The sequence below is a fragment of the Nerophis lumbriciformis genome, linkage group LG06 (assembly GCF_033978685.3).
Source record: "Nerophis lumbriciformis linkage group LG06, RoL_Nlum_v2.1, whole genome shotgun sequence".
Classification (NCBI taxonomy): Eukaryota; Metazoa; Chordata; class Actinopteri; order Syngnathiformes; family Syngnathidae; genus Nerophis; species Nerophis lumbriciformis.
The window spans coordinates 14056530-14084001 of NC_084553.2; the positions used below are offsets into that span (position 1 = coordinate 14056530).

Genomic DNA, 27472 nt, shown 5'->3' on the forward strand with positions numbered 1-27472 from the left:
CACTGATTTTCACGCGATTTCTTTGTCATACCTGTAGCTATGATAAAGGACACATGTTTTGGCGTGTTTTATTACTCATAGTTTGCTTAACAGTAATATAATATTCTTATATGCCAGTGGTTCTCAAATGGGGGTACGCGTACCCCTGGGGGTACTTGAAGGTGTGCCAAGGGGTACGTGAGATTTTTTTTTTAAATATTCTAAAAATAGCAACAATTCAAAAATCCTTTATAAATATATTTATTGAATAATACTTCAACAAAATATGAATGTAAGTTCATAAACTGAACATCAAATCAAGTAAGCTATTCCATTCATTACAATGCAACAATGCAATATTCAGTGTTGACAGCTAGATTTTTTGTGGACATGTTCCATACATATTGATGTTAAAGATTTCTTTTTTTGTGAAGAAATGTTTAGAATTAAGTTCATGAATCCAGATGGATCTCTATTACAATCCCCAAAGAGGGCACTATAAGTTGATAATTACTTCTATGTGTAAAAATCTTTATTTATAATTGAATCACTTGTTTATTTTTCAACAAGTTTTTAGTTATTTTTATATCTTTTTCTCCAAATAGTTCAAGAAAGACCACTACAAATGAGCAATATTGAACAATTTAATAAATCAGAAACTGATGACATAGTGCTGTATTTTACTTCTTTATCTCTTTTTTTCAACCAAAAATGCTTTGCTCTGATTAGGGGGTACTTGAATTAAAAAAAAATTCACAGGGGGTACATCACTGAAAAAAGGTTGAGAACCACTGTTATATGCTATAAGTGACCAGATGTCCGAGATCAAAACTGGCAATATAATCCCAGATAAGGGGGAAAAAAACGGTCAGATATTTTTAAGTTGAAGAAACAATATGATTAGGTTATATATTGATTGATTGATTGATTGATTGATTGATTGATTGAAACTTGTATTAGTAGATTGCACAGTACAGTACATATTCCGTACAATTGACCACTAAATGGTAACACCCGAATAAGTTTTTCAACTTGTTTAAGTCGGGGTCCACGTTAATCAATTCATGGTATAAATATACTGTATACTATCATCATAATACAGTCATCCCACAAGTTAATCATCAGAGTATTGTCGGAGGCAGATATTTACATATATCCGAATTTAAGTGTTACTTCTTTTCATTTCATTTTCATATTACAAAACAGCTAGTATTTTTCTTCCAAATGTGGTATTTTGGTTGTCTGCAAAACTGTGTGCTTAACCTTGAAGTGAGGAATGTTAGAGAGAGAGATAATGGACATTTGTTTTGGCTAGAGAGACATGACTGCCAGGGACTTAAGAGGGGAGAGGGTTTTTCGGGGGGCAGACCATCTTAGCGGCGCGATAGAATGTTCTATGCTGGACTGGTCTCAATGTATATATGCAAAGCTTTGCAAATATATTACAAAATACCTATTCTGTCTCTGGTGGGTTTTCAACTCAGCTTTAAGTGTCGTAAAGAGCTTGGGAGCGACTTGTGACTTGAATTCTCTGGGAGGAACAACTGGTCCAAAACGCAACAGTATATACATTGAATTATTTACATTATTTACAATCCGAGGGGTGGGACTGACTTGGTAGGATATGTACAGCGAGCAGTGAACATAGTGAGCTCAGAAAGCATAAGAACAAGTATATACATTGGATTATTTACATTTGATTAATTACAATCCGGGGAGGTGGGATGTGGTGGGGGGAGGGTGTTAGTGTAGGGTTGTAGTTGCCTGGAGGTGTTCTTTTAGTGCGGTTTTGTAGGAGGGTAGAGATGCACTTTCTTTTACACCTGTTGGGAGTGCATTCCATATTGATGTGGCATAGAAGGAGAATAAGTTTAGACCAGGGATGTCCGATAATGGCTTTTTGCCGATATCCGATATTGTCCAACTCTTTAATTACCAATCCGATATCAACCGATACCAATATATACAGTCGTGGAATTAACACATTATTATGCGTGATTTGGACAACCAGTTGTGGTGAAGATAAAGTCCTTTTTTAAAAAAAATCATAAAATAAAATAAGATAAATAAATTAAAAACATTTTCTTGAATAAAAAAGAAAGTATAACAATATAAAAACAGTTACATAGAAACTAGTAATTAATGAAAATGAGTAAAATGAACTGTTAAAGGTTAGTACTATTAGTGGACCAGCAGCACGCACAATCATGTGTGCTTACGGACTGTATCCCTTGCAGACTGTATTGATATATATTGATATATAATATAGGAACCAGAATATTAATAACAGAAAGAAACAACCCTTTTGTGTGAATGAGTGTAAATGGGGGAGAAAGGTTTTTTTTAGGTTGGTGCACTAATTGTAAGTGTATCTTGTGTTTTTTATGTTGATTTAATAAAAAATAAATAAAATACAATTAAAAAAACGATACAGATTAAAAAAAAAACGATACCGATAATTTCCGATATTACATCTCTAGTTTAGACCTTTGTAAGATCGGAATCTGGGTTTAACGTGGTTAGTGGAGCTACCCCTGGTGTTGTGGTAATGGCGGTCATTTATGTTATGGAAGTAGTTTGACACGTACTTCGGTATCAGGGAGGTGTGGTGAATTTTATAGACAAGGCTCAATGCAAGTTGTTTTACTCTGTCCTCCACCCTGAGCCAGCCCACTTTGGAGAAGTGGGTAGGAGTGAGGTGTGATCTGGGGTGGAGGTCTAGAAGTAACCTGACCTGGGATGTTTGGAGTCTAGATTTGAGGGTTTTGGAGGTGCTGGGGTACCAGGAGGTGCATGCGTAATCGAAAAAGGGTTGAACCATCATGGTGCTTTTGTTGACCAGAGAGGAGATTCTGTAGAGAAATCTTGTTCGTTGGTTGACCTTTTTGATTACCTTGGTTGCCATTTTATCACAGGAAAGATTAGCCTCTAGACTGGAACCTAGGTAGGTGACCTCATCTTTCCTGGTGATAACAATGTCTTGTTTGGCCGTGTTTTATTATTCATAGTTTTCTTAACAGTAATAGAATATTCTTATATGCTATAAGTGAGCAGACGTCCGAGATCAAAACTGGGAATATAATCCCAGAGAAGGGGGGAAACAACGGTCAGCTATTTTTAAATTGAAGAAACAATATGATTAGGTTATATATACATGCATATATCCTACATAAACAATGTATGAATACATTAGATATCTATATATCTTAGGGACCTATAGACTGTATCTCTGTTGCTGCAGCAGCAGAGAGTTTATTCTGTCTTGACACTTTGTATTGATATTTTGTATTTTATTCTTCCCTTAAATGATAATGTTTACAGTGATTGTTTTATATGTATTTTTTATGTACTGTATTTTTCGGACTATTAGTCGCAGTTTTTTTCCTAGTTTGGCCGGGAGTGCGACTTATACTCAGGAGCAACTTATGTCTGAAATTATTAACACATTACCGTAAAATATCCAATAATATTATTTAGCTCATTCACGTAAGAGACTAGACGTATAAGATTTCATGGGATTTAGCGATTAGGAGTGGCAGATTGTTTGGTAAACATATAGCATGTTCTATATGTTATAGTTATTTGAATGACTCTTACCATAATATGTTACGTTAACATACCAGGCACGTTCTCAGTTGGTTATTTATGCGTCATATAACGTACACTTATTCAGCCTGTTGTTCACTATTCTTTATTTATTTTAAATTGCCTTTCAAATGTCTATTCTTGGTGCTGGGTTTTATCAAATAAATTTCCCTCAAAAATGCGACTTATACTCCAGTGCGACTTATATATGTTTTTTTCCTTCTTTATTATGCATTTTTGGCTGGTGCGACTTATACTCCGGAGCGACTTTTACTCCAAAAAATATGGTATGTCGCTTTGGATAAAAGCGTCTGCCAAATACTTAAACATAAACAGATATAAACACCTGAAAGTCTTTATATCAGCTAAAACCATCAATCTGTTTCACTGGATTGAGAATAAAACCAAATTCTGTTTTACTCAACAATGTTAGTATTTGAATATCCTTGTACCGAGGATGTCGTTGTGGCTTGTGCAGCTCTTTGAGACACTTGTGATTTAGGGCTATATAAATAAACATTGATTGATTGATTGAATATTGTTACTTGAATCTAGAATAAATTTAGACTTGTATAAAGCGACAAGCGGTAGAAAATGGATGGATGGATGGATAATACTGTATAGCCACTGTCCATCTGATTGTCTAGTTAGCAACATATATTACCCCCCCCTACAAAATCTGGACTGTGGTCCTAACTTTTACCCCTGTTGGCTTTTACAATCTTTATCTTCATCATTTATTTCATCTTTATGTTATTTAAGTATGACGTTTTTAAATTTAATTAACTTCATTGACAAGCAATTCTATTATGGTCATACTCTTGTTTGCTAGCGGCTACGATTTCAGTACTATTGAAGATCTTTGCTCCTTCTCAACTCTGTGGTAATATTATTTTCACAAAATACAACCAATAGTACGTTAATGTTAAATCTTACTTGTGAAAAGTAATCCCCCGATTCTTATTTTCAACAGTCCGCTCATTTGAGCAGGAAAACGTTGAACACCAGCCCGGCATCTTTGTTTTCTACCTGTCAACTGTCAGTTTAAGCTGCTCGCCGGCTCCTCATCACCACTTCAAGATGGCGGCCCAATTTCTCGCACCACAGCAGCCAATGCTGCTGTCTACTTATAAGATGTCTATGTTAACAACCATTGGTTGGCCGGTGTCACGTGACGCTTTGTTGACAAGCCAGGCAGCAGAAACAAAGATGGCGGCTCACTGGAGCGGCGAGAATGTGGTGTTGGAGTTTCGCGATGCGCAGGTGTGTCGTTTTTTTGTTTTTAAACAATTGTTTCTTTCTTTAGACTTCTTGACATAAGTCAACGTTTAAGTCTTGCTCGGACTTTTTGGGTCTGCGGTACCAAGAATGGAATGTCGGGCTGAAAAAAAAAAAAAGTCGTAGCCTCGTAGTAAATAGCAGGAGTGTGTCAGAAAAGTTGATGAGTGGCTGCAACAATGCTGTAATCACATCAACACTGCAGGATAAAAAAATACAATATATTGCCCCAACACACTCATACCCCGAAAACAATTGGATGAGAGTGATGTTTAAATCATGAAGCGAGTTACTGTTTGGTCGCAGTACAAAAGCAGGTCACATGACCGTAACAAACTTATATTTGACAACTATAAATGGTAAATGGGTTATACTCGTAGCGCTTTTCTACCTTCAAGGTATCCAAAGCGCTTTGACACTATTTCCACATTCACCCATTCACACACTGATGGCGGGAGCTGCCATGCAAGGCCCTAACCCCGACCCATCAGGAGCAAGAGTAAAGTTCAAGCTCAAGGACACAACGGACGTGACGAGGTTGGTAGAAGGTTGGGGATCGAACCAAGAACCCTCAGGTAGCTGGCACGGCCACTCTCCCAACTGCGCCACGCCGTCCCCCAACTACATAAAGTTAAAGTACCACTGATAGTCACGCACACACTAGGTGTGGTGGAATTGCCCTCTGCATTTGATCCATCTCCTTGTTCCACCCCCTGGGAGGTGAGGCGATCAGTGAGCAGCAGCGGTGGCTGCGCTCGTTGATCGTTTTGGTGATTTAACCCCCAATTCCAACCCTTGATGCTGAGTGCCAAGCAGGGAGGTAATAGATCCCATTTTTTTGTAGTCTTTGGTATGACTCGGCCAGGGTTTGAACTCAAATCAACCTTAAGAAAGTCAGTGACTTCACTATTAAAGTGGGTGACATTGTTATCACCAGGAAAGATGAGGTCATCTACCTAGGTTCCATTCTAGAGGCTAATCTTTCCTGTGATAAAATGGCAACCAAGGTAATCAAAAAGGTCAACCAACCAACGAGATATCTTGACAGAATCTCCTCTCTGGTCAACAAAAGCACCATGACAATTCTAGCGGGAACTCTCATTCAACCCTTTTTCGACTACGCATGCACCTCCTGGTACCCCAGCACCTCTAAAACTCTCAAATCTAGACTCCAAACATTCCAGAACAAGCTAGTCAGGTTACTTCTAGACCTCCACCCCAGATCACACCTCAGTCCTACCTACTTCTCCAAAGTGGACTGGCTCAGGGTGGAGGACAGAGTAAAACAACTTGCACTGAGCCTAGTCTATAAAATCCGCTACACCTCCCTGATACCGAAGTACATGTCAAACTACTTCCTTAACGTAAATGACCGCCATAACCACAACACCAGGAGGAGCTCCACTAACCACGTTAAACCCAGATTCCGATCTAACAAAGGTCTAAACTCATTCTCCTTCTATGCCACATCAATATTGAATGCACTCCCAACAGGTGTAAAAGAAAGTGCATCTCTATCCTCCTTCAAAACCGCACTGAAAGAACACCTCCAGGCAACTTCAACTCTAGACTAACACCATCCCCCCTCCACATCACACCTCCCCGGATTGTAAATAATCAAATGTATATACTTGTTCTTATGCTTTCTGAGCTCACTGTGTTCACTGCTCGCTGTACATATCCTACCAAGTCAGACCTACACTGTTTCAATGTCCATTTCTCAGATGATATAATTGTTGATGACTGTAGTGCTGATATCAACCAAACCTAACCCCCCCGCCTCAACCCTCTCCACATCCCACCCCCCAGATTGTAAATAATGTAAATAATTCAATGTATATACTCTGATGATTAACTTGTGTGATGACTGTATTATGATGATAGTATATATTTGTACCATGAATTGATTAACGAGTCCATGGTTCTCGCCCGGAAAAGGGTGGAGTGCCATCTCCGGGTTGCGGAGGAGACCCTGCCCCAAGTGGAGGAGTTCAAGTACCTCGGAGTCTTGTTCACGAGTGAGGGAAGAGTGGATCGTGAGATTGACAGGCGGATCGGTGCGGCGTCTTCAGTAATGCGGACGCTGTATCGATCCGTTGTGGTGAAGAAGGAGCTGAGCCGGAAGGCAAAGCTCTCAATTTATCGGTCGATCTACGTTCCCATCCTCACCTATGGTCATGAGCTTTGGGTTATGACCGAAAGGACAAGATCACGGGTACAAGCGGCTGAAATGAGTTTCCTCCGCCGGGTGGCGGGGCTCTCCCTTAGAGATAGGGTGAGAAGCTCTGTCATCCGAGGGAAGCTCAAAGTAAAGCTGCTGCTCCTCCACATCGAGAGGAGCCAGATGAGGTGGTTTGGCCATCTGGTCAGGATGCCACCCGATCGCCTCCTTAGGGGGGGGTGTTTAGGGCACGTCCGACCGGTAGGAGGCCACGGGGAAGACCCAGGACATGTTAGGAAGACTATGTCTCCCGGCTGGCCTGGGAACCCCTCTGGATCCCCCGGGAAGAGCTGGACGAAGTTGCTGGGGAGAGGGAAGTCTGGGCTTCCCTGCTTAGGCTGCTGCCCCCGCGACCCGACCTCGGGTAAGCGGAAGAAGATGGATGGATGGATGGAATTGATTAACGTGCACCCCGACTTAAACAAGTTGAAAAACGTATTCGGGTGTTACCATTTAGTGGTCAATTGTACGAAATATGTACTGTACTGTGCAATCTACTAATAAAAGTTTCAATCAATCAATCAAACGACCTACCGATCTCAGGGCGGACACTCTAACCACAAGGCCACAGAGCAGACGCATCATGACAAAGATGCTTCTGACGTTACCATGGTTACCATCAAGGAGGAGTACACAGCAGCCTCTCACATCCCACCTGTCCATTGCTGACCATGTTGCGTTTGTGTTGCCAGGCGACCACCATGTCCGTGGACTGTCTGGGCTCGCACGCCGTGCTGTCTGGGTAAGCAAAGTCAACAAGCCGGTCTTGAGCTCAAAGGTCACTTCCCCTTTCCCCCCTTCAGACGGCGTTACCTGTACATGGTCAACTTGGAGGCGCCGTGTGAGTTGGCGAGGAAGATGGCTCGCCACAGTAAGTGGGATGTGGGCACGGTCCAGTGGAACCCTCATAAGTCCCACTCGCACGTCTTTGCCGCATCGGTTAGTTTTCCTCCCCACACCCGAATGTCGGCTCACTTCCTGTTTGACTATTTTAACTATGTGTGTGTGTGTGTGTGTGCACAATACCCAGAGCAACCAGCGTGTGGACTTGTACTCGTGGAAGGACGGCAGCACCGCAGATGTCCACACATCCTTGCAAGGACACACAAGAGTCATCAGGTATCATCAGATGGTCCACCATACCGGATCCATGTGGTCTCACTGTGTGTGTGTGTGTGTGTGTGTGTTGAAGTGATCTGGACTGGTCGTGCTTTGAAGCAGAGTTCCTGGTCACCAGCTCTGTGGACACTTTCATCTACATCTGGGACACCAGGTAGTTGACGCTCTATGGTCCACGGCAGTGTTTTTCAACCACTGGTGTGCCGTGGGAAATTTTGCATCTTCACCTAATTGGTCCAAAAAATATTTTTTTGCAAATCAATAATCATAATCTGCAGATAACGTGCCGTTGTCGAGTGTCTGTGCTGTCTCGAGCTCGGCAGGTTAACCATGTAAAACTCCATATCAGTAGGTGGCAGCAGGTAGTTCATTGCTTTGTAGAAGTCGGAATGCGTGGAGGATGGTTTGTCGTGATCCCAACATGCAGAGCACAGCGGGAGACGGCGTGCAGGTAAAATGGTATGTAATGATTAAACCAAAAATTAACAAGAGGGAAAGAAAAAGGCACTGAAGCTTAGGGATGGCTATGCAAAACGAAAGTAAAACTGAACTTGCTACAAGGTAAACAAAAACAGAATGCTGGACAACAGCAAAGACTTACAGCGTGTGGAGCAGAGATGGCGTCCACAAAGTACATCTGTACATGACATGACAATCAACAATGTCCACACAAAGAAGGACAGCGTCCGCACAATTTAAATAGTCTGGATTGCTAACACAAAGCAGGTCAGGCAAAAGCACTCAGAGGAAGGCGTGAAGCTGCTACAGGAAAACACCAACAAAACAGGAAGGAAGGGTCACCAAAATAACAGCGCAAGACAGGAAATAAAGCACGACACACAGGAAAACAACAACAAACTGAAAATAAGGCACGACAAGTTGGTGGAGTTTTATTTTTTAACCTTTTCTGCTGGTGGTGTGCCTCCGTATTTTCCTTATTAAAAAAATGTGCCTTGGCTCAAAAAAGGTTGAAAAACACTGGTCTACAGTCTGGTTTGCTGCTGACCCTCAGGCTTTGACATGGGTGATGTTCTTCTCCACAGAGACACTCGGAAGCCCGCCGTGGCTTTGTCTGCCGTTGGTGAGGACACACAACTTGGCCCCTTTGGAAAAACTTGCCAGAAGCTTATGGTTTAGGGGTGTCCAAACATTTTCCACAGGGACACACACACTGAAAAATCATACTTTTCATTTTCAAAACCAATACAATATTTAGATTGTTTTTTATCTTTAGGGCTCCCCTCAAGTTTAGGGTCTCAGTCATAAAAATGTTAAAAGTAAGTATTTTTTAAATTATTATTTTTAAATGCTTAAATCTCTAAATTAATGTCTGAAGGCCCATTTGTCAATATAACGTTTTTTTAATGTTTTATGCCCTTTTTCTCAAAACCCTGTTTTTAATGGCAAAAACACAAAATATGCAATATTTTCCCACAAAAAAAAAATCAAAGGAGGCTATTTGATGTGAAGTAATTGGAACCTTAAATTACTCAATAATTCATAATACAATTTATTTTAATTAATTATAATTTTTTGAGCAATGATTTGAGAGAGAAAATATTGGGAATACAAAAGGGCCCAACTCATAAAAGTGTATTTAAAAAAAAAAGACTTTTAATGCTTAAGTCTCTAGATCCCAGGAGTCAAACTCAAGGCCCGGGGCCAGACCTGGCCCCGGGCCCGCAAAAGCCTGGAAATAATATTTGTTTATAAAGTATATTTTCTTACTAAATACAGTATATTCGTTATTTATAGTTTGACAGAAAAAAAATCATGTATTGCATGTCTGAAACTTTAACAATCTAATAATGCATCAAATTATATATCTACATACATTCAGACCGTTTTTTGTCAAAGTAGAAATAAATACCTAAATATCTGCTTGACTTATGATTTAAATGCAAGTTATCTATCAACGTGTACAGTGTAAAAATTATATTACAATAAAAGACTAGCAGCTGTAATTTTAATGTTAAAAAACAGTGGTACCAGTTTTCCATTTAAAGTTAAAAAAGTTAAAGTACCAATGATTGTCACACACACACTAGGTGTGGCGAAATTATTCTCTGCATTTGACCCATCACCCTTGATCACCCCCTGGGAGGTGAGGGGAGCAGTGGGCAGCAGCGGTGGCTGCGCCCGGGAATCATTTTGGTGATTTAACCCCCAATTCCAACCCTTGATGCTGAGTGCCAAGCAGGGAGGTAACGGGTCCCATTTTTATAGTCTTTGGTATGACTCGGCCGGGATTTGAACTCCCAACCTACCGATCTCAGGACGGACACTCTAACCACTAGGCCACTGAGTAGGTTACAGAACATAGTACACAATAACCGTAGATTTTACGGTAAAAAACTTGCAGATTATTAGTTTCCGTTACAGTAATATGCTGTAAAAATAACACACACATTTTACGGTAAATTCCTCTTTTTTATTTTTATTTTTCAAAAGTAAAATTCTAGTGATTGAGTTGCCATTTTTTTTTTACTGTACTTAAAAAAAATATGCAGTAAATCATCATATATTCATTCATATATTATTCACTGTTACACGCAGCCCTCTTAGGGCAGACATAACTGTTTTGCTTTTGTTGTATTCCTTTTTGTCAAATAAAAGCTTTTTTAAATGGCAAACACACAAAATATGCAACATTTTCCCCAAAAAATAATTTAAAATGGATTTGTTTTTATGTCAAGTAATTGGAGCATTGAATAAGTCGATAATTCATAACAAGATTGATTTTAATTAATTCAAATTTTTTGAGCAATAATTTCAGGAAAAAATATTGGGGATTCAAAAGGGCCCAAACTCATAAAAGTGTATTTTTTAATACGTTTAATGCTTAAGTCTCTAGATCCCAAGAGTCAAACTCAAGGCCCGGGGGCAAGATCTGGCCTGTCACATCATTTTATATGGCCCGCAAAAACCTGGAAATAATATGTATTTATAAAGTATATTTTCTTATTAAATACAGTTTATTCGTTATTTCTAGTTTGACAGAAAAAAATAATGTATTGCATGCACTTGCATGCCTGAAACTTTAACATAATCTAATAATGCATCAAATAATAGAACTATATAAATTCAAACTGTTTTTTGTTCAAATAGAAATAAATACCTAAATATCTGCTTGACTTATGATTTCAATGCAAGTTATCTATCAACGTGTACAGTGTAAAAATGACAAAATATATTACGATAAAAGACTAGCAGCTCAGTTGCTGTAATTTTACTTTAAAAAAAACAGTGGTACCAGTTTTCCATTTACAGAAAATACACAACAACCGTAGATTTTACGGTAAAAAACTGGCAGAAATGTAGTGTGGGCCCTTATTTTTCGTTACAGTAATATGCTGTAAAAAAACAAACATTTTACGGTAAATTCCTCTTTTTTTATTTTATTTTTCAACGGAAAAATTCTGGTAATTGAGTTGCCATTTTTTTACTGCAAAATCTACTTTTTTTTTTTTGCAGTGTACGTAAAAAATATGCGGGAAATCCTCATAAATGTAACATTCATATATTATTCACTCTTACATGCGGCCCTCTTAGGGCAGGCATAACTGTTTTGCTTTTGTTTTATGCCCTTTTTGTCAAAGAAAAACTTTCTAAAATGGCAAACATACAAAATATGCAACACCCCCCCAAAAAAAATGTAGGTGGATTTTTATTTTTTTTTGTCAAGTAATTGAAGCACTGAATAGGTAAATAATTAATAACAACATTGATTATTCATTCATTATTATTTTTTGAGAAATTAGTTTTAAAGTGTGAACATTGCAACCTTTGCTCATTACTTCTCACCTGTTTGCTGTTTTATTCCACTTTTTATGTGTTTTTGTAATAGTATTTTTAGAATGCACTTTGGACACCCCTGTTTTAGTTTATTTAAATCAGTGGTGTCAAACTCATTTTCATTGAGGGCCACATCGCAGTTATGGTTGCCCTCAGAGGGCCGCTTTTAACAATGAGTAATATATGAATATACATGTGTATATATATAATACATCAACAATATATTTTTTTACATAAGCTACAAAAAATATTTAAATTTTACTTTAAAAACTGGCAGCTCAGTCTCCAGAATTTTACAGTAAAAGCAGTGGTTTTTTTACAGCACATAAAAAAATGGAATAAATAGACTGGAATGGAGAAACAATACCACTGTTTTTAGCGGTAAAATTCTAGCAACAGCGCTGCCAGGTTGTTTTTCTACCGTAAAATCTTGTTGTTTTAATGTTTTTTTTGTTTGTTTTTTAGTGTTTTGGTGTCTTACTGTATATGGGGAAAAAACAGTACCAAAGTTGATTTTACAGTAAAAAACTCAGTCGGCGGAATTTAACCATAAAATCAATTGTCAATTTTACAGTCTACTATGTAATTGAATATTTTTTTGAAATCATAAGTCAAGCAGATATTGAAGTACAGTATTTATCTTTATTTTAACAAAAAATATATTTGGAATACATGATAATATAATATGTAGGTTTAGAAAATGGATGGATGGATGAATTTTGATAATATTGCATTTTAAAAGATATGCAATTGCATGCAGTACATTATTTTTTTATGTCAAAAGGGAAAGAACAAATATATTTAGTAAGAAAAGATTAAGCATTTTATTAACGCATCTTATTTCCAGGCTTTTGCGGGCCATATTACCCGGGCCTTGAGTTTGACACCTGTGGTTTAAATGGATTGGACTTTGTTTGGTTCGCTGTCAACAATTATGGAAGCCAATCTAGAAGTTATGTGCAAAGTGGACGGGGACTAAAGTGAAAGCGGGCGTTATTCTGTGTCGTGTTTCAGCCGGCGCGTCTCAGGTGAAATGGAACCGGAAGAACCAGAACCTGCTGGCGTCCAGTCACGACGGAGACGTTCGGATCTGGGACAGACGGGTAAGGGGGACACTCAGACATGATCTTTGAAGACTTGACTCAGTAGGCGTGGTGAAATTGTTGTTGTCGGAGCAGAAGCCGAACACGGCTGCAGAGTACGTGGCGGCCCACTTGTCCAAGATCCACGGTCTGGACTGGCACCCGGACAACGAGTTCATCCTGGCTACAAGCAGCCAGGACAACTCAGTGAGGGTGAGGGTCCACAAATGAACTGCAGCTACCAGGTTGTCAGCATTCTCAGTCATCACTTGGATTGTGTTTGTGTAGTTTTGGGATTACCGACAACCCAGGAAGTACCTGAACATCCTTTCGTGTCAGGTGCCCGTGTGGAAGGCTCGCTATACGGTGAGAACTTCACCATGGCCATCGGCCACAAGCTGCAATTTACTGTGTGTGTGTGTGTGTTCTTGGCTTTCTACCCTTCTTGAGACATCAACAAGGAAAAGTAGCTTCCATATAAGGACCGGTGAACAAGTTAGGACATAAATCATGGTCCCAATACGGAAAACCATTGCATCTAATAGAGAATGTCTCATTTGCACCCCTGGTGGTGAAATCTATCAAAATTAGGGTGGTCCCAAAAAGGAGGGATATTTCAAATTGACTGTGTGTCTGTTTTAAAAGTGCTCCCCCTCTGGTCAACATATGAAATAAGTGTGTGTAAAAAAATTTAAGTGCTCCCCCTCTGGCCAACATATGTAATAACAAGTGTGTGTAAGGAATTGAAATGCGACCCCTTTGGCCAAAATTAATTCAAACAAATTAGTAAATATGTATGTAGAGATATACTGTAATAACTTAAAGTAAATAATAAAGATTAAAAACCAATTACAAACAAAAAATTCAACATCTAAAAAATTAACTAAAAAGCTTTCTTTCTCACTTCTTTCTTATAAAATTGGGAACAATTTCTCATATTTTTTCTGTTTTTGTAATATTGCAGTATTGTCTCGTAAAATGATTACCTTTTTCATGTAAAATTATTACTTTTTAATGCAAAATGGTGACATTTATCATAAAATTCCGACTTATCACAATATTGCCAATTTTTTTGTTCTTGTAAAATAGTGATATTTTTTGAGTAAAATTATGACTTTTTAATGCAAAATGGTGACATTTATCATAAAATTCCGACTTATCACAATATTGCCAATTTTTTTGTTCTTGTAAAATAGTGATATTTTTTGAGTAAAATTATGACTTTTGTCATAATTTTGCCAAGTGAAATTCCGATTATTATTATTATTAAATTGCCAACATTTTACAGTTTTTTAATAAAATTGTGACTTTTGTCGAGTAAAATTACGACTCCTTTCATAAAATTGCCAACATTTTGACCTTTTCTTCTAAAATTGCGACTGTTATTGAGTAAAATTCCAACTTTTATCATAATGTTGCACACATGTTCAGTTTTTCTTGTAACATTTTGACTTGCGTTGAGTAAAATTATGACTTTTATTATAATACTGCCAAAATTCCAAGTTGTGACTTTTTTCTTGTGAAATTCCAACTCATTTTTCACAACAAGTTTTTTTATATTTACATAGTTTTATATATTATTAATGTTGTAAATACAAATCTTTATATATCTAGAAAGGGTGGTCCTAAAGAGATAGGCATTATTCGGAGGTCTCAAGAAGGTGACAAATACGTGTGTGTGTGTGTGTGCAGCCCTTCTCCAACGGCTTGGTCACAGTGATGGTCCCTCAGCTGAGACGTGAGAACAGTCTTCTTCTGTGGTCAACCCTGGACCTCAACAGTCCCGTCCACGCCTTCGTGGGACACGACGACGTCGTTCTCGAGTTCCAGTGGAGGCCGCAGAAAGAAGGTCCGTGCACGCAAAGGTCACGGTCCCGCCCCCTTTTTCTGCGATACGTCACTGCACTTCCTTGCTTGTGTCCGGTGTCTCAGGTACGAAAGACTACCAGCTGGTCACGTGGTCCAGAGATCAGACTCTGAGGATCTGGCGGGTGGATCCTCAACTCCAGAAGGTGAACGTCGATCTCGGTCACACGCTCGACACGCGACCTGTGACTTTTTCTTGTCCGCGCAGCTGTGCGTCAGCGACTTGGCGGACGACCTGATGGAGGGAATGTCTCTCAACATGGACGCGGACAAGTTGCTGACGTCCAACGACCCTGACGGACAGCACGCCAGAACTCCTGCTGGACAACACCCGCACGGTGACACGCACCTTCAGCCCACATGTGTGCCGCTCTCCCCGCGTGTCTCACTGTCCCTTGTCCATCAGATCCAGACGGCGTGGCGGGCTCGGGCACTCGCCAGGACTCGGCCGCGTCCTCGGGTCTCCCTCAGACGCTCCAGCAGGAATTCTCTCTGGTCAACCTGCAGATCAGGAACGTCAACGTGGAGGTGAGCCGTGGACAGACGGAGTCGTAGAGGACGTGTAGACGCTAACGTTACTCGCCCGGGGGACAGATGGACGCGGTGAACTGCAGCTGCGTCGTGTCCGCTCATTTTGGGAGCCATCAGGTCAGACTGCTGATGAAATTCCCGGGACAGTACCCCAACAACTGCGCCCCCACCTTCCAGTTTGTCTCCCCGACGACCATCTCCGCCGCTATGAAGAGCAAGATCCACAAAGTAGGCCTCGGAAAGATTCCCCTGAACGCACCAGTTCTTTGACGTCTCATGTGTCCGTCTCGCCTCTCAGATCCTCACAGACGTGTCTCTGCAGAAGGTTAAGAGGAACCAGAACTGCCTAGAACCTTGCGTCCGACAGCTCGTGTCCTGTCTCGAGTCGGACATGGTGAGAACGTCCCCATCATGGCGTCTGATGACTTTTATGCTACTAATTGATGTCCCTTTGTAGACGCAGGACGACAGTCCATCCTCGGGCCCCTTCGTCCTGTCCAATCCCGTCGCTCCGGCGCTGCAGGCCTTTCCCCGAGTCATCAACACGTACGGGTCCTACCAGGTAAGCGACTCCAAGCACTTCCTATTAGGGCTGCAACTAACGACTATTACTCATCGTCAATCTTAACGATTAGTCAGACCATAAAGCGTACGCGTATTCAGTGGCTCTAATATAGCCATCACCTTTTAAATTCAGCTTGATATTTTTCAGCATGTGCTTACTAACCACTACGATGACTAATAGGGATGTCCGATAATGGCTTTTTTGCCGATATTCCGATATTGTCCAAATCTTAATTACCGATACCGATATCAACCGATACCGATATATACAGTCGTGGAATTAACACATTATTATGCCTAATTTGGGCAACCAGGTATGGTGAAGACAAGGTCCTTTTTTAAAAAAATTAATAAAATAAAATAAGATAAATAAATTAAAAACATTTTCTTGAATAAAAAAGAAAGTAAAACAATATAAAAACAGTTACATAGAAACTATTAATTAATGAAAATGAGTAAAATTAACTGTTAAAGGTTAGTCATTCAGTATTCAGTGGCCTAGTGCAGGGGTGCTCACACTTTTTCTGCAGGCGAGCTACTTTTCAATTGATCAAGTCGTGGGGATCTACCTCATTCATATATATCATTTATATTTACTTATTTATGAAATATATGTTTTTGTTAACAAGTTAAAGGTGTTTAATGATAATACAAGCATGTTTAACACATATAGTTAATATTGTTAATAAATTAAAGGTGTTTAATGAAAATACAAGTATGTTTAATGCATATAGTTAATATTGTTAACAACTTAAAGGTGTTTAATGATAATACAAGCATGTTTAACACATATAGTTAATATTGTTAATAAATTAAAGGTGTTTAATGAAAATACAAGTATATTTAATACATATAGTTAATATTGTTAACAAGTTAAAGGTGTTTAATGATAATACAAGCATGTTTAACACATATAGTTAATATTGTTAATAAGTTAAAGGTGTTTAAAGATAATGCAAACATATTTAACACATATAATTAATATTGTTAACAAGTTAAAGATGTTTAGTGAAAATGCAAGCATGTTTAACACATATAGTTAATATTGTTAATAAATTAAAGGTGTTTGATGATAATACAATCATGTTTAACACATAGTTAATATTGTTAACAAGTTAAAGGTGTTTAAAGATAATACAAGCATGTTTAACACATATAGTTAATATTGTTAACAACTTAAAGGTGGTTAAAGATAATACAAGCATGTTTAACACATATAGATTCCTTTCTTTCATGAAGACAAGAATATAAGTTGGTGTATTACCTGATTCTGATGACTTGCATTGATTGGAATCAGACAGTGGTGCTAAAAACGTCCGCATTTTCGAATGGAGGAGAAAAAAGTCCTCCTTTCTGTCCAATACCACATGAAAGTGGTTGGTTTTTGGCATCTTGTTTGTCCAGCTTCCGTACTCCTTTGTATACACTTTACAAGAAATACATTGTCGGCAAACTCCGTAGCTTGCTAGCTTGTGCACGCCAGCTTTCTGAGACTCTTATTCTGGTAGCGCAACTGTGCAACTGTGCAGTCGGTCTTTGGAGTTTTGACGACAGGTACGGCGCCAGAGTCTGTTGAAATAAAGTGTTTCTCGCCTTCCAGTCGGTAATTTTAATGAGCTGGCAGCAGCCAGCGTCATCTCAGAAGACCCTCGGGTGCCGTGAATGTCAATCAAGTGACGAAAGTGACGTCATAGTGAAGATTTATGATCGCTCATTTTTAGGACTATTTTTTTAATGCCTGGCTGGTGATCGACTGACACACCCTCCGAGATCGACCGGTAGCTCGCGATCGACGTAATGAGCACCCCTGGGTTAGAGTGTCCGCCCTGAGATCGGTAGGTTTTGAGTTCAAACCCCGGCCGAGTCATACCAAAGACTATAAAAATAGGACCCATTACCTCCCTGCTTGGCACTCAGCATCAAGGGTTGGAATTGGGGGTTAAATCACCAAAAATGATTCCAAATTTAAAAACAGACTGTAAAATGTACAAATGGCTCCCCTCACCTCCCAGGGTGGGTGAACAAGGGGATGGGTCAAATGCAGAGGACAAATTTTCCCACACCTAGTGTGTGTGTCACAATCATTGGTACTTTACCATTAGTGGACCAGCAGCACGCACAATCATGTGTGCTTACGGACTGTATCCCTTGCAGACTGTATTGATATATATTGATATATAATGTAGGAACCAGAATATTAATAACAGAAAGAAACAACCCTTTTGTGTGAATGAGTGTAAATGTGGGAGGGAGGTTTTTTGGGTTGGTGCACTAATTGTAAGTGTATCTTGTGTTTTTTATGTTGATTTAATTAAAAAAACAACAACCCGATACCGATAATAAAAAACTGATACCAATAATTTCCGATATTACATTTTAAAGCGTTTATCGGACATCTCTAATGACTAAGTCACAAAAATTTGAATAACTATTAAACTTTTGTTCATTTCAAAGAGAGGACAGGAACAGTTCAAAGTAAAACGAGTATATAGTTTTATGTAAAAAAAGGACAGTTAAAATAGCAGCGATAACAACAAACGATAAAACGAGCTTGCTTAAAAAAGTATTTTGTGATGATCTGTTTAAAAAGCTGTACACTGGTATATTATTGATTATTGATTAACTCCTGGCAGTTTTAGCACTCCAATAGACTCAATGCATATACAGTCGTGGTCAAAAGTTTACATACACTAGTAAAGAACATAATGTCATGGCTGTCTTGAGTTTCCAATCATTTCTACAACTCTTATTTTTTTGTGATAGAGTGATTGGAGCACATACTTGTTGGTCACAAAAAATATTCTTGATATCTTTTGACACTTCTTTTATGAATTTATTATGGGTCTACTGAAAATGTGAGCAAATCTGCTGGGTCAAAAGTATACATACAGCAATGTTAATATTTGCTTACATGTCCCTTGGCACGTTTCACTGCAATAAGGCGCTTTTGGTAGCCATCCACAAGCTTCTGCTTGAATTTTTGACCACTCCTCTTGACAAAATTGGTGCAGTTCAGCTAAGTTTGTTGGTTTTCTGACATGGACTTGTTTCTTCAGCATTGTCCACATGTTAAGTCAGGAATTTGGGAAGGCCTTCCTAAAACCTAATTTTTAGCCTGATTTAGCCATTCCTTTACCACTTTTGACATGTGTTTTGGGGTCATTGTCCTGTTGGAACACCCAACTGCGCCCAAGACCCAACCTCCAGGCTGATGATTTTAGGTTGTCCTGAAGAATTTGGAGGTAATCCTCCTTTTTTATTGTCCCATTTACTCTCTGTAAAGCACCAGTTCTATTGGCAGCAAAACAGGCCCAGAGCATAATACTACCACCACCATGCTTGAGGCCTGACCTTTTGTCCTCCAAACATATTGCTGGGTATTGTGGCCAAACAGCTAAATTTTTGTTTCATCTGACATCACATGGACAAAGATAAGACCTTCTGGAGGAAAGTTATGTGGTCAGATGAAACAAAAATTGAGCAGGTAAGCAGAGGACCCACAACTTCCTCACCGACCGATTGCAAGCAGTAAGGGTAGGCTCAAACACATCCCCGATGCTTACCATCAACACCGGGGTCCCACAGGGATGTGTGTTGAGCCCTTTTCTGTACACACTCTACACCAATGACTGCCGTAGCATCTCACCCACCACAACATACTTAAAATACTCAGATGACACAGCCATTCTCGCACTCCTCTCCAACAGTCAATCCATCCTGGCCTATCATAACACAGTCAAACATTTCACAGAGTCATGCACAGCCAGTTATCTGGAAATCAATGTCAATAAAACAAAAGAAATATGGTTCAACCCCCCCTCACCTCAGAACCCCATCATCATAAACACACAAACAGTTAAAACAGTTGACACTTTTAAATACCTGGGCGTAACCTTGGACAATAAACTCACCTTTGATCAGCACACCACGGACATTCAAAAAAGAAGTCAACAAAGACTGTCAGCCATCCGAAAACTTAAAGGACTATACGTTGCACCTAATCTCCTGTTATTACTTTACCAAAGCATTGTTCAACCCATCCTTCTGTACTGTTCCACATGTTTTTTCACCATGCTTTCTGTAACCAACCGGACCAAACTCACACGCATTACAAACATAGCAGCTAAAATCATCGGCCTACCCACACCCAACATTTCAGACTTAAACCACAGGTCCATCACCCGACTGGCAAAAACAATAGTCCAGGATATCACTCACCCACTACACCAATACATCATCCCACTACCATCAGGGCGCAGGTACAGAACTATCAAATTCCGGAGGGCCCGCCTCAGGAAAAGCCTTATCCCTGCAGCTATAGCCGCCCTTAACAGCAGGCCCGGCCGACCTGTCTGACAAGCCTGTAAATGTGTGTTAGTCATGTAGGATGTCTTTTTTTTTTTTTTTTTTTTTTTGTGTGATGTGTAATGTCTATTGTTTAAATGTACGGCAGTAACAATGAATTTCCCCAAGGGGACCAATAAATCTAAATCTAATCTAATGTAAAAGACCAGCATTGCATTAAAAGCAGGGAAAGGCGGGCGTGGCCACGGGAGCACCGCGGTAAAAGCAAATGAGATGACTGGAGAATAATTCTTAAAATAACTCAAATAAATGCTTTGTCAGATATCAAAACATATTTGGGGAGAATTATTGACACGGAGTAATTTTTATTCTTAAATGAATTAAAAAGAAAAAATGGACTTAAGAAATAAAGGAGCTTTTTTCATGCAGGGCAAAAAGGCTGGTGCTTAAGCAATGCTTATTTGTGTGAGTGAATTATATTTATATAGCGCTTTTCTCTAGTGACTCAAAGTGCTTTATGTAGTGAATCCTGATATCTATGTCACATTTAAACCAGTGTGAGTGGCACTGGGAGCAGGTGGGTAAAGCGTCTTGCCCAAGGACACAACGACAGTGACTAGGATGGCGGAAGCGGGGATCGAACCTGGAACCCTCAAGTTGCTGGGGCGGCCACTCTACCAACCGAGCCATTCCGCCCTGTTACTATCAACTTTACTACGGATTTATTTTTAAATATTAAATAGTGGTATCGTATGTCGATATATTGTCTCTGCTGATGTAGTTTTGTTGTAGTTGTAATAAAAATGAAATATATATATAAAAAAAAAAAAGGCCGATATACGTCAAAATGCCAAATGGCAGCGTTGATAATAGATCGATCTGTACTTCCTATTGGTACCGGTAAAGTAATCATTATTCATCACAGCTTGTTGACAACACTCTTACTGCCATTAACAAACACACACACACTTTTTCAGGACGCCAACATTCCTTTCCCCCGCACGTCTGGGGCTCGGTTCTGCGGCACTGGCTGTCTGGTTTACTTCACGCGGCCAATCACCATGCACCGCTCAGTCCCGCCCACGGAGCCCACTCCCAGGTACCAATCACATGACCACATTTGTGTTAGAGCCTATGTATCAAAGTCAAGGCCAAAGATCAATTGATGATCTATGGCTGATGATATTTGATTAGTATTACAACCGGCCCGCAGGCCACAGCAGCCTGCTGCTGTTTTGCACGCACCAATACTCCATCAGTGTTGGCGCCAGGAATTTTCAAAATGGGGTCCCACAGTCAATTTTTGGGTTCCCACTTTTTTGTAACCATTTTGAAAACAAATGATAAATGTATGCATTATCCTGTTATATCTCACATTCTATATTGTGTTTTGGAAAAAGGTTGTCATAAACGTTACTTAATTCATAAAAAAAAATAATACAAAAGAAAACAAATGTTTATGCATATGTAAATGTATTCAGTTATAAACATTCATTCACTTTCTTCTTTCCTTCATGGATCTAAATTTTACCGCTGCCGGTAGTTTTTTCTATATTTTTATTGTAATTGTTTAAGAATGTGTTTGTTCTATTTTTGGCCAAAGTCAGAAAGAAAACAATCTGAAGTTGTCTTTATTTTTTTAGTTTTAATGCCATGATTTTAATAGTCCGGCCCGCGTGTGCACAGATTTTCCTCCATGTGGCCCCTGAGCTAAAATGAGTTTGACACCCCTGTGTTAGAGGAACCTATCCTAGCAGTTTTTCGCGCTAGGCTAACACATACTTGCCAACCTTGAGACCTCCGAATTCGGGAGATGGGGGGCTTTGGCGTGGTTGGGGTGCAGGCAGCATACCCCTTCACCTTCGAGCTGTCCTGTATGAAATGAACATTTTTTTTCCAATTATTTTGGAACTTGCAAGCGTTTTTTTTCTTACTCGTCGTCACCATGTCTCTTCTTCGTCTCCAAAAGCCATAGATGTTATTGTAGCGTCCCGGAAGAGTTAGTGCTGCTAGGGGTTCTGTTGTGTTTATGTTGTGTTACGGTGCGGATGTTCTCCCGAAATGTGTTTGTCATTCTTGTTTGGTGTGGGTTCACAGTGTGGCGCATATTAGTAACAGTGTTAAAGTTGTTTATACGGCCACCCTCAGTGTGACCTGTATGGCTGTTGACCAAGTATGTTTTGCATTCACTTGTGTGTGTGCTTGACGTTAAAGTTAGCATTAAACGAGGTAAAAGATCATTCAACGTGTCAGCATTTCTTGACATCTTCGAGTAAAGACCATTGTTAAACCCGTCCAACGCTACATTATTATGTGACTGTGCCGGCACGCTGTTTATATGGAGGAAAAGTGGACGCCTGGACAGCATGCGGCTGTTAAGTGGTGAAGGTTTCAGGTGAGAGAGGACGCTAAAGGCAGTGCCTTTAAGGCACGCCCCCAATATTGTTGTCCGGGTAGAAATCGGGAGAATGGTTGCCCCGGGAGGTTTTCGGGAGGGGCACTGAAATTCGGGAATCTCCCGGGAAAATCGGGAGGGTTGGCAAGTATTGGCTAACACAGACGTGTGCGTTCGTCAGGTCGCTGTCGGCTCTGTCGGCCTATCACAGCGGAGTGTTGACCCCCATGAAGATCCGCTCGGAGTCTCAGAGCACGCTGCGTATGTACAGCAGCAGTCCGACTCGCTCGGACAAAGACACCGTGTCCATCTCGTCCTTCTACTACAAAGAGCGGGTGATGTGCACACACACACACACACACACACACACACACACACACACACACACACACACACTTCAGTGACCATCAAATGTATGTGGTTAGTTCAATCGACCTGGGATAGCAAAACTTCAGTTGTATCCCCTTGCGTGTCCTATAGAAATCTCGCCGCTTTAAGACCAAGAGGGACGGGGCGGACTACGCCAGCCGATCCATCAAGTTAGCGGGAAAGGTGATCATCCAGGAAATCTCCTGCCTGCTTCCGGTCCACAAAGTCCTCGGAGAGAACTACATGTCAGTGAACACATCGTTCTCTTCCCCTGTTCACGCTTCATTGTTTGCTATGACGTTTGACCCCCGACGTCTCGCCCTCGTTCTCCCAGCCTGAACATGCATGACATCCAGGACACGTGCCAGAAGAACGCCGCTGCCGCGCTGGCAGCCGGACGTCGAGACGTAGCCAAGGTAGGGCCGCCCCGATGTCATGTAAACCTCAGTAAATGGACGATGACGCGTGCGTGTACAGGTGTGGGCTCTGGCGTCCGCAGCAACAAGTCGGGACCTGAGTCCGGACTCGGACCCGGACACGGACGCCCCCTGGGCGAGTCATCCGTTTGGTCGCCATCTGCTGGACACTCTGTGAGCTATTTTCTGTTATCAAACCTCCATGAATATGACGTAGTACAGTGGAACCTCTATTTACATACTTAATTGGTTCTTGAACACGGTTTGTAAATCGAAAAGTTTGTATAGTGAAGCAATTTTATCTGTAAGAAACAATGTAAATATAAATAATGGGTTCCTGTCTTGACAAAAGTCCATATTTTAGTAAATGCTTGTACACTTAAAACTAGAGATAAATGCTTTAAAAAAATAATGCACTTTGTGACTTCAATAATAAATATGGCAGTGCCATGTTGGCATTTTTTTCCATAACTTGAGTTGATTTATTTTGGAAAACCTTGTTACATTGTTTAATGCATCCAGCGGGGCATCACAACAAAATTAGGCATAATAATGTGTTAATTCCACGACTGTATATATCGGTATCGGTTGATATCGGAATCGGTAATTAAGAGTTGAACAATATCGGGATATCGGATATATCCATCTATCTATAGGAATGTTGCTCTTTTATTCTTAAAAGGATGCTCACATCCCTGAAAAACACAGAAAAGGCACACGCTGAAGGGCTGAGAAGTGACTAGTAGAGTAATGGGCAGCAAGTGACCTGGATGGCTCCGCCTCCCCAAACATATTGCGCCTTGTTTTTTGCCTGCAGGCATGACACAAAATGAAAGAATGAAAGAAGCGTCCGCACACGGAGGCATTTTCGGCTGGATGTAAAAGTCCGTAAATGGGAAAGTTTGCAATTAGAGTGGTTAGTAAATGGAGGTTCCAGTGTATATTGTAATGTAGGCCGCAAGTGCGACGTCAAGCCCTAACGTGCCGTGGTTGCTGTGTGTCACCCTCAGCGTGGACCATTACAGTCACATGAGCGACGTTCAGACGCTGGCTATGTTGTGCAGCGTCTTCACAGACTGCAACTCGCCGCAGTCGCGCTCCCCCGCGCTCCTGCCGCCCCACTCGCGCTACGTAAGTAGTGACACGCCCCTCTCATTTGCATACCGTTTCGAGCACGTGAACTTTAAACGCGTGTTAGCGTATTCTGCAGGCCGAACTTGCACGGGAAGTGATGTCATGTGACCTTTGCTCAGCTCAGCTTCGTGTCCGAGGCGACGTTCTCGTCCGCGCCGCGGGACTCGGAGCACGCCAACTCCTGGAGCGAGCCCTCTCCCGAAGACTGTCGCCATGGCAACCAGGGTCACGCTGACCCGCGTGAACAAGAGAGCGAGCAGCACGACATGAACAAGAGGTGGTCACGCACGCACACACACACACACACAATGTCATGTTAATGCATACTTGCCAACCTTGAGACCTCCAATTTCGGGAGGTGGGGGGTGGGGGGGCGTGGTTGGGGCAGGGGCGTGGTTAAGAGGGGAGGAGTATATTTACAGCTAGAATTCACCAAGTCAAGTATTTCATATATATATATATATATATATATATATATATATATATATATATATATATATATATCTATCCCTGCGACCCCGAAGGGAATAAGCGGTAGGAAATGGATGGATGGATGGATGGATGGATATATATATATATATATAAGAAATAATTGACTTTCAGTGAATTCTAGCTATATATATATATATATATATATATATATATATATATATATATGTATATATATATATATATATATATATATTTATATATATATATATATATATATATATATATGTATATATATATATATATATATATATTTATATATATATATAAATAAAATAAATACTTGAATTTCAGTGTTCATTTATTTACACATATACACACACACATAACACTCATGTACTCATTGTTGAGTTAAGGGTTGAATTGTCCATCCTTGTTCTATTCTCTGTCACTATCTTTCTAACCATGCTGAACACCCTCTCTGATTATGCATTGCTGTGTGGCACGCACAAAAGTGCTTTCATCAAATGCACTAGATGGCAGTATTGTCCTGTTTAAGAATGGCCTCCAGCTCCGCCTGAATTTCGGGAGAAAATTTGTCCCGGGAGGTTTTCGGGAGAGGTGCTAAATTTCGGGAGTCTCCCGGAAAATCCGGGAGGGTTGGCAAGTATGTGTTAATGCGGAACTGTGAAGTGAAGTGAATTATATTTATATAGCGCTTTTTTCTCTAGTGACTCAAAGCGCTTTTACATAGTGAAACCCAATATCTAAGTTACATTTAAACCAGTGTGGGTGGCACTCAGGGCAGGTGGGTAAAGTGTCTTGCCCAAGGACACAGCGGCAGTGACGAGGATGGCGTAAGCGGGGATCGAACCTGGAACCCTCAAGTTGCTGGCACGGCCACTCTACCAACAGGAAGTGATGTCACTTCCTGTCCCCTGCAGGCTTTTAGACCCGACCAACACGCTGCAGTTTGACGACTTCAAGAAGTGTTACGGGGAAATCTTGTACCGCTGGGGTCTCCGGGACAAACGAGCCGACGTTCTCAAGTTTGCTTCCTGCCCCCCGGAGCCGCACCAAGGAGTCGGTACGTTGCCGACTTCCTGTCCGTCTTGCATCAACGCTAACACCCCGTCTGTCTCGGCGCAGAGTTTGGCGTGTTCTGCTGCCACTGTCGCAGCCAGGTGCGGGGGACGCAGTGCGCCGTGTGCAGGCGCCTTACCTTCCAATGCGCCGTGTGCCACGTGGCCGTGCGTGGCTCCTCCCACTTCTGCCTAAGCTGCGGTCACGGCGGTCACACGGGTCACATGATGGACTGGTTCCGCCGCCAGGACGAGTGCCCGGCGGGATGCGGCTGCCGCTGTCTGCAGCAGAGCGTCTTCTGATGAGCCTCGCATTGATGATGAAGATCTTTGTGAATTGTGTCGTTTATTTACTGCCGTCAAACGATAAAAAATAGGTTTTATTCACGTGATGATGTCGTCAGGTCAGTTCTTTCTAAAAGTCATTAGAATGTTCATCCGTGATGTGGTCACAGGTCACTTTGCTGCCAGTGATGATGTGACGCTCTTCAGCCTGCAAGTACAATGAGTATTAATGAGAAGCCAATCACCAACTGGCTGGGTCAGGGGTGTCCAAGGTGCGGCCTGGGGGTCGCTGCTCATTTTTAAAGGCCTGCAGCACATTTGAAAAAGATTACAAAAAAACACAAAAAAGTGGAATAAAAGAGCCAACAGGTGAAATGTAACAAGTTAATGTTGACTCTGATAACACAAAGCTGCCATGTGTTAAAAGTAAGTCATGTATCTACAAAACCCAAAACCAGTGAAGTTGGCATGTGAAAATCGTAAATAAAAACAGAATTCAATGATTTGCAAATCCTTTTCAACCTATATTCAATTGACTGCACTGCAAAAAAAAGATACTTAACGTGACGTCAAGTGATTGCGACATATTTTGTGTTTTTGCCATAAAGAAACGGGGGTTTCTTTAAGAAAAAGGGTAAAAAAATTTTTATCTCAATGGATAAATCTGAATGGGATCTATAGATATTTCAGCGTTGAAAGCAAATAAATGTGACTTGTTTTTAACACTTTAATGACCGAGGCCCCTTAAGGTCCCAGGTAGGGATGTCCCGATCCAGGTTTTTGCACTTCCGATCCGATACCGATATTGTTTTTGCACTTCCGATCCGATACCGATACCGACCGATACTGGCCTATCCGAGCATGTATCAAAGTTTAAAGTTATTTAGCCTACTTAGTTGTCAGAATCATGTTGAAAAGGGTTTTAGTACTCTTGATAACAACTAGCCAGCTGAATTAGGGGAGTTTGAATAATACACAATGGTTGGTAACAAGAAACTGACCTGTTTATTCAAGGATAAACACAAAATAGACAAAAT

The 27472-nt window shown here is 40.7% G+C and overlaps 2 protein-coding genes across 5 annotated transcripts in view; one reads left to right on the forward strand and one right to left on the reverse strand.

Moving 5' to 3' along the window:
• The first annotated feature begins 4732 nt into the window (after positions 1-4732).
• On the forward strand, positions 4733-26542 carry wdr59 (WD repeat domain 59). The gene is made up of 25 exons (XM_061963769.2): positions 4733-4827; positions 7756-7805; positions 7867-8002; positions 8094-8182; positions 8256-8336; positions 9226-9263; positions 12992-13080; positions 13156-13272; positions 13348-13425; positions 14752-14908; positions 14992-15071; positions 15134-15263; positions 15332-15453; positions 15520-15684; positions 15755-15850; positions 15914-16018; positions 21303-21424; positions 22902-23055; positions 23201-23334; positions 23424-23505; positions 23567-23679; positions 24516-24636; positions 24759-24916; positions 26013-26155; positions 26218-26542. Exons 1-25 carry the CDS (start codon positions 4774-4776, stop codon positions 26451-26453), a joined length of 2850 nt encoding a protein of 949 aa, XP_061819753.1. The 5' UTR covers positions 4733-4773; the 3' UTR covers positions 26454-26542.
• gpatch1 (G patch domain containing 1) overlaps positions 26310-27472 on the reverse strand; it is a 29099-nt gene continuing 27936 nt past the window's right edge. Inside the window, exon 20 of one of the 4 annotated variants that reach the window (XM_061963767.2) lies at positions 26310-26643. In XM_061963767.2, coding sequence (XP_061819751.2) covers positions 26607-26643 — 37 coding nt within the window. In that variant the 3' untranslated portion in view covers positions 26310-26606. The remainder of the gene's footprint in view (positions 26644-27472) is intronic. The other 3 variants (XM_061963768.2, XM_061963765.2, XM_061963766.2) reach the window with 3 other exon arrangements.

Excerpts from the sequence above, each read along its gene's own strand:
- wdr59 (XM_061963769.2), top strand. The coding sequence starts at position 4,774 with ATGGCGGCTCACTGGAGCGGCGAGAATGTGGTGTTGGAGTTTCGCGAT. Across the intron at positions 13,273-13,347 it reads GCCAGGACAACTCAGTGAGG|TTTTGGGATTACCGACAACC; the intron begins GTGAGGGTCCAC and ends GTGTTTGTGTAG. Across the intron at positions 15,264-15,331 it reads TGCTGGACAACACCCGCACG|ATCCAGACGGCGTGGCGGGC; the intron begins GTGACACGCACC and ends CTTGTCCATCAG.